The 7,591-nt window shown below is 32.5% G+C and overlaps 1 protein-coding gene across 1 annotated transcript; it reads right to left on the bottom strand.

Moving 5' to 3' along the window:
• Window positions 1-1,812: 1,812 nt before the first annotated feature.
• On the bottom strand, window positions 1,813-5,483 carry LOC148626986 (small ribosomal subunit protein eS21-like). Its single transcript, XM_088564874.1, has 6 exons — window positions 5,429-5,483; window positions 4,235-4,301; window positions 3,836-3,899; window positions 3,434-3,505; window positions 2,512-2,567; window positions 1,813-1,874 (listed from the first exon to the last, which is right to left on the bottom strand). The coding sequence occupies exons 2-6, from the start codon at window positions 4,282-4,284 to the stop codon at window positions 1,865-1,867; spliced, it is 252 nt and encodes an 83-aa protein (XP_088421000.1). The 5' UTR covers window positions 4,285-4,301; window positions 5,429-5,483; the 3' UTR covers window positions 1,813-1,864.
• Between the last annotated feature and the right edge of the window lie 2,108 nt (window positions 5,484-7,591).

The following is a 7,591-nucleotide window of genomic DNA, read 5'->3' as shown; positions in this document are numbered from 1 at the left end:
CCATGAAAGTACAAAAATGTTTCTTTATTGACATGGTAATAACCTTTAAAGTCATTCCCAGTGGGACTGGTGGTATGGAACACAGCAATACAAAATCTGAAGGTACTTTAAAACACACTTCACCACCGATAAATAAATCCCAGCCTTATTTTGGCGGCATGGCAGAATTTCAAGATCCAATTACCTCGAGTAAATGTTAGGACTTAATGGAAATGCTTCTTCCAAGTCAATCTTCCTTAATGGTTTAAGTATTACTCCAAAATCAATCCTTTTGACCCTATTGGATTCCAAAACAGTTGGGAGTCATAACCCTCAAAATCCATACCAACCTTTCTTTTGTGGTTTGAAACATTATATAGGATAAATGAACTAGTATGTAAGTTAAGCACAGAAACCAAGTGTCTATGGACATCACCATGTATTAAACAAATTAGATTATATAGTTATAGTGCTTGTTTTTGGGTTCCTAAACAGTAAGGGTTATAGAATTCAATAAAAACCATTAGTTTGAGGCATATCATCTTACAGTGCAGCTTCATAGAAATCAATACTATTGCTTGAAAACAGGAAAGGCACCTGTTTTTGGTCCTTTTCAGCCCTAAGTTCCATAAGTTCAAATTGTAACCTCTATAATACAGGTAGTTCAGTTTAATGAAATTCTTGTTTTGACCCCTTTATTAAAAATGGTTAGGACAATAAGCCTCAAAATTATAACCAATGCAGTGGGACAGTAATTGTCAAATCCCAAGAAACAACTATTTGACATACAGCAGCAATCAAAATTACATACAATGTAAGGGCATACATGGGGCCCTTATCTTTACAATGTAAGGGCATACATGGGGCCCCATCTTTACAATGTAAGGACATACATGGGGCCCCATCTTTACAATGTAAGGGCATACATGGGGCCCCATCTTTACAATGTAAGAGCATACATGGGTCCCCATCTTCACAATGTAAGGGCATACCTGGGGCTCCATCTATGCAATATAAGGGCATACATGGGGCTCCATCTATGTAATGTAAGGGCATACATGGGTCACCCATCTTTACAATGTAAGGGCATACATGGGTCCCCTATCTTAACAATGTAAGGACTAAGATAGGTCCCCCATTTTTACAATGTAAAGGCATACTTGGGTCCTCCATTTTTACAATGTAAGGGCATACATGGGGCCCCCATCTTTAAAAAGCTACATACTACATATACATTTGAAATCACTTTGTCAAATGCCAGCAGACTTGATAGAAGAAATTTACTCTATCATTCCACATAATGACAGACGACAGGAGTCCAATAAAAAAATTTCCCTGAAGGGGGTTACACCAATTAAATATTTTAACTTTTTGCAAAAAATGAAACTAATTCTCTAGGTACCCCTTATGAATTGTTGTGTTCCACCCCCTTCAGGGAAATTTTACTGGAATAGCCTTGACTGCATCCAAAATTATTTTCATCTTATGCTCAACTACATATAAAAGCCAAATACAAAATTTGAAATCAATTCATCTATTTTTAGTAGAAATGATTGTGACAAATGGACCAACAAGGTAATTCCAATATTTAGTTTACATGGAATAAATGGTGTTTACAGAAGTTACTTGTCTAGTACATGTATTGTATATGTCTAGCACATGTCTAGTACATGTCTAGTACTTGTCTAGTATATGTCTAGTACATGTATTTTATATGTCTAGTACATGTATTTTACATGTATTGTATATGTCTAGTACATGTCTAGTATATGTCTAGTAGATGTCAAGTACATGTATTTTACATGTATTGTTAGTTGGTAAATAAGAAGCTCATTTAAGTTTTTTTTCCCATTTTATTTTTACATTTTTCTTCTTGTCACTTCCTCTAAAAGTTCCTACAAAACAAAAACAAAATTAAGTAACAATTATATAGCTTTATCTTTTCATTATGATGGCACCTGCTTAAACTTTAATGAAATATTCATTATGCATAAATGTAGATCTCAGAATTTTGGAACAAAATTCATTAGTCTCCTCTGGGTTCCACTGGCTATTGTTAAAGGCTTTCTGCTTTCTAGTTAATTTGTAAAACAAATATTTATTTTTGCTTGTGTTAAATCAAGCAACTCATAGTCATATTTTCCCTGCCATTGCAAAAAACATTGAAATGCTAAAGTCCCATAACTTCCATAAAATTTGTTGAATCTAAATGAAGTAATATGATTAACTACATATGGACCTTAACAATCTTACTAACTGTCAAGCAGTTTCCAAGGAGTTGTGTCTACAATTGTGACCTAACAGATGCACATAGGTATTTCTATGTCCACTTCAGCATAGTGGTGGGGGATAATAAATGTGTTATCACTGGTAAAAATGGTGGCATATATTCTTAAGAAAACCTTGCATAAATGTTTCTGCCACAATACTACTACTTGTAAATAAAAAAACCCAAAATATTGGGAACACAACTACCAACAAACAACTATTACCAAGAATATATAGGTAACTGTACAAAGTACATATACTTACTTAGCAATAATACCATCCTTCTTTGCCAATCTGTTCAGAGAATCATCACATTCTCCCTGAAAATATCAAAAGAATATGAACACATAAAGATTAAACAAAATATTGTTTTCTAGTATTTACCAATACCAAAACATGCAAAAACAATTTTTTTTTCTGATCTTAGAATTGTCAAAATCCCTTCTTGATAAAAAAAAATATATTACACACAATTAAGTAACAAAACTTACAATATTACACACAATTAAGTAACAAAACTTGCATACAATAAGGACAAACACTGAAATTGCACAAAATACTTAATAGTGAATGCTTCAATAACTATTATCATATAAATTTTAGTACAATAGATACATTTCAAATAACTTTCCGATGGTAGTACTTTTACTTTGGAAAAATGTCATCTTATGGGTCTTGGTGCTACTTTAGTGTACTAAGACCAGTCTTTGCAGTGTTTAGACGAACCGATTGATTGATTGTAGGGATTTAACGCCCAAGCAATAGATGGACTGATAAAATAGTGTGTATTAAAGTGAAATGAATTTTTTTCTGTTTTTAAAGTGATCAATTTTAAGGAAATATCCATTTGCAATTTGATTTTATGAATGATGTCTGCTAGACATTTTAAGGAATTTTTATGTTTATTGGCATATATTGTGGTCTTTCAAAACATTAAGTATTTGAAAAGTAATTAATTACATTTTCAAAAGTATTTGAAAAAAATCAAGGTAATTGCAATGTAATGTATTTGACAAAAATTCCAACGTAATTAAAAGTATTTAATTACTTTTATAAGTATTTGAACACATCCCTGTCATATAGGTAACAAAACTTGCATACAACAAGGGTAAACACACTGTCTGCTCTGGAAATATAACTACTTAATTTTAAGAGTCTGTAAAATAGAAATGTAAGGTAATCTTACCATTCTTCTGATTCCACCACAGATGGCATAGGTTGTATTACTTCCTGTCATTCTGCCTGTCGTACTGTCAACCTACAAAACAAAACTGTCTTTACAATCACAGGGTATGCATAGCAACATATCAGTCTAATTTAAAATAGACCTTGTGTTTTTTTATATTTTTTATGTTCCTGAAACAAATAAAAATCGGAGGGGCTAATTAGGTTGAGCAACATTTCAGTAAGCCCAAGTGTACAAGTTTTTCCTATGAAATTTTTTTAGCAACCAGACATTCTTAAGCATGTTCAATGTAAGTTGGTTTCATTCTGAAGCATGTCTTAGAATACTCAATTCGTGCTTTTTTTCATGGTTTCCCAATCTATATAGAAATTCCAAAGCAAACTATATCTACTAAAACCTTACATCGGCAAAGTTGATCTGAATGGAAGCATGATCTTTAGCAGCAATAATTCTGTTGCTGGCTGAGCTACAATAAAAATAAGTTAAATAACTTTAAATGAAGTGAAGGCTGAGATGCAGTTCATTTACTTTACCATATTATTATTATTGCTTCTTGTAAATAAAACGTTCTAACTAGTATATTTGTCCAAAAAGGTCTTCAGCATTGAATGAGAATGAGCCATACTCTTTATCAAGGAAATATCAGACCTGCAAAACATTTTGACAGCTACATTACCCAAGACATCAAAAATAGTAATTCAACAGTTCAAAGTATGTCAATTGTATTTTTTGACATGTTTGACACAAACGAGTCTTACTGTATGACTAGAATCCATACGTGTTATACAAGCTTATGCTTACCATTTACGTGGGATATACATATCAACGAATTCGCCCTGCTCGTTTTGCATCTTGAGAGAACTTTAACCTGAAATTAATTATCAAAACTAAAGTTGGATGTTTATCACAAACAAATTATTTTACTTAGCCTTGCTTCCTGCTTTTTTTACCTTGAATAAAGTTCACAAAACTTAGAAATGAAGCAAAATCAACAATTCGCTCAGAAGATCTCAGAGATAAACATCTGTGGTGAAGTCCCATTGTTTTTCGGAAGGCCATTTGAAAAAGGTTTTTAGACGTAATTTTACTTTCTTCCAAAAGAAAGGTCATGGCCAAGGGAAACAGTTTGTTGACATTGTTGGATTTGCAAATTTCGGGATGGATGTCATATCACACATACAAAATTTAATGTACACAGTGATGTACAAGTATACAAGTATTCAGTTTGAATGAGCCATATTTTTTCATTCAGAATGCACAAATTGCACACAGGTTTCCAAATCACAGGTTTCTGAGAAGAAACACTGTTTTAGTCCCTAAGAAATGAAAGATTTGTGATTTGTTTTATCTCAGTACTAGAAACTGATGCAAAAGTAATTCTGATTTTCAAATTCTGCCCAATTTCATTTTGATTTTTGTCAATTTTAAAGGGGTAGAGGGGATGAGAATCTACTAATTTATTTCATTAGGCCTAAATGTTACATTTCTGATCACTTTTATGCTATAAAATACATGGAAGTACCACCATAATTTTCTGGTGAAGGTGCATGTATACACTATGTAACAAGCTCAGCTTAGACCACTCAGTTTGTGATAAAATGTTTTAAATATAGGCTACATATTAAAAGCTTACAAAACTCGACCTGGGAAAATTTTGGCAACTTTATGCATTCAGAATCTTTCATTACTGATGCAGAGGGTGGAATTCAACTGTGCGACAATTTAATGCTGCCAGAATAATTAGGTGCCTTAAATATGATTTGTTACATGTGGGAATAAATTATGAATAATGCTGCCTAAGACAGTAAGAAAACTAGCAAAATCAATGTTTATGATGTTAAAACGATAGTAAGAACAGAAAACAACTGGGCTTTGAGGTATTGAAAGTCTATATTTGGACAAAATTCGATGATAGTAACACACTTCTCGACCATTTAACCGTGGAAAATGGGTAGCAATAGTGAAATATGTAGGGGGAATAGTGTATGTACGAACTCGCGTGTTCACAGGCAAAGTAAAAAGGAAGCACATGTAAATTACCCATAAGTCTTTGCTTCTTCAAAGGGAGATAATCCACACTTTCCCCGGGAAATAAAATATTAAAAGTATATCAAAACTTATACCAATGAAATAAAAGCCTTCAGAGTTATTTAAAAAACGAATGCTATGTTTTTTTCGGTCTGTTTTTAAAAAAACCTAAATCACGTGGTGCACACTAAATTACCTGCGTAGAGGATATTTCAAATTGTCCTAAAAATATCAGTAATTCCGTATGATTTTAAATCATCCAAAAAGGTTGATAACGTAACAGTCATATTCCAAAATTTGGTCTATGAGATGATGGACTAAATTTTTTATCCAATCAGAAAGCGTGTTACTTCTGCAATTGAATTATTTAAGTTTGAATTAAACTAAAAATGTACATAATTACAGTTTTCAGATTAAGAGACTTATCTTAAAATTAATAAGCCACTTATAATTAACAAACAAAATTAATCTTTCATTGAAATAATTGATTTACTTGCAATACCCTGAGGTACAAACAATCGTCAAATTGCAAAAATAGGGGAAAAAGGAAAGTATGGGGATCGATTCAAACGTATCCTAACACAAACTGATTGTTGCAAACAGCAAAATAATGATGCTTCGTAGCAGTGTGCAAATAATATTTAGGTTCGAAGTCGGTTTACATGACACACCTAGATGAAAAAAAAACTCCCCTAAATACTAAATACAGCTTAATCATAGAACTACAAACTATTAGTTGGCCTACACACGTACATGTGTACATTAAAATATACACCAAAGTCTTAGAATATAATTTCAACAATTATGTATGGTGCAGAAAACACTAGTCATACACTTATAAGGCCCTTTTACGATCAATTTCACACTTACGACTTCTTGTGAAACCGACGCCTGGAGAAAAGGGCTTGCTCCCACTATGAAATATTCAAGCCCACAAGTATATAACCGTTACAATGGTGATCCCAGATTAGGGGCGCCCCGCTTCAACTCATTTTTTTAAAATAAAATCGAAAATATCATTATTTACTCCACTCAGCAATCACTTGACAAGACAAATGATGAATCAAATGAATAAACACAGGTACCACCGTCATTTTTTACATTAAAGTTGCATTTAACGCATTTCAATACAGCATTTTCGGGGGCGGATCCCGGATTTTATGAAGGGTAGGCGTAATTAGGAGAATCCGTATAAAATGAAACCAGATAATTGACATGTTTAATGAATGAATATGATAAATTGCCATATTCAACATAATATGAATTGGAAAACAATAGTTTTTGTTTTTGTTTTTTTTAAGGGGGCGTACACCCATTACGCCCTCATCTGTATCCGGCCCTGATTTTGACGATTAAAGCATTTACATTACAATAAACAGACTTTTAATTGCGTTCCTTTTTAATTTTTCAACTGTTTTTTTTTCTTCAGCTATCAATCTCAAGTGTTTTGCAACTTAGTATTCTCGCTGTTTATAACACTCTTTCTCGCTTCTACCTGATGATACATGTTCACATCAATCTCAGACATAGTCTTTTGAAGGGACTTCAGGAAAGAGTTACATTAACATTGAGATTCGTGAAATAAATAATTCTAGTTTGGGAGACATAGTACAAGCCATGAAAAAAAAAATATATATAAAGCATTCCATGAGAAATCTGTTCAGAAAACTTAAATTATACAGAACCTAAAAGATTACTAAATCGTTTGTTGAATAAAAGATGAACAACGGACCTGAAGACTGGGGTCACGGGACATCTAACATTCTTTCCAACACAAACTGAGAAATCTGTTACAATAAGTTCCATTATGCATTGATTTCATTATGATTGGCAGAATAAAAAAAAACTCTTGATTTGTATATTTTTAGTAAATTTTTATTTCCGTAATATTTTACTTGTGTTTATATTATTTATTGTATTGCATATACTTGTATGATAAGTATATTTTTATTAACATAATTTGAAGAATATGGGTTACATTGTACATTTCTACTACCTTAGGTGTGAGAGAGAAAATATACATACCTTCATACAACATTTCCAATTGTCTACCACGGCAGACATATGAACATACATGCATGTGAAAAGCAAACAAATTAACACCATTTAGTAACCTGGGTTATTGGGTTC

This window comes from Perna viridis, chromosome 1 (genome assembly GCF_037379345.1).
Source record: "Perna viridis isolate PV_CMFRI_1.1 ecotype Kerala chromosome 1, ASM3737934v1, whole genome shotgun sequence".
Taxonomy (NCBI): domain Eukaryota; kingdom Metazoa; phylum Mollusca; class Bivalvia; order Mytilida; family Mytilidae; genus Perna; species Perna viridis.
The sequence above is the reverse complement of the archived record's forward strand: the minus strand, read 5'-3'. Positions and strand labels throughout refer to the sequence as shown.

Coding starts and splice junctions, on each gene's coding strand:
- LOC148626986 (XM_088564874.1), bottom strand. CDS start 4,284: ATGCAAAACGAGCAGGGCGAATTCGTTGATATGTATATCCCACGTAAA. Junction 3,900..4,234: donor ATGTATATCCCACGTAAATG/GTAAGCATAAGC, acceptor TTTTTATTGTAG/CTCAGCCAGCAACAGAATTA. Junction 3,506..3,835: donor TTCAGATCAACTTTGCCGAT/GTAAGGTTTTAG, acceptor TTTGTTTTGTAG/GTTGACAGTACGACAGGCAG.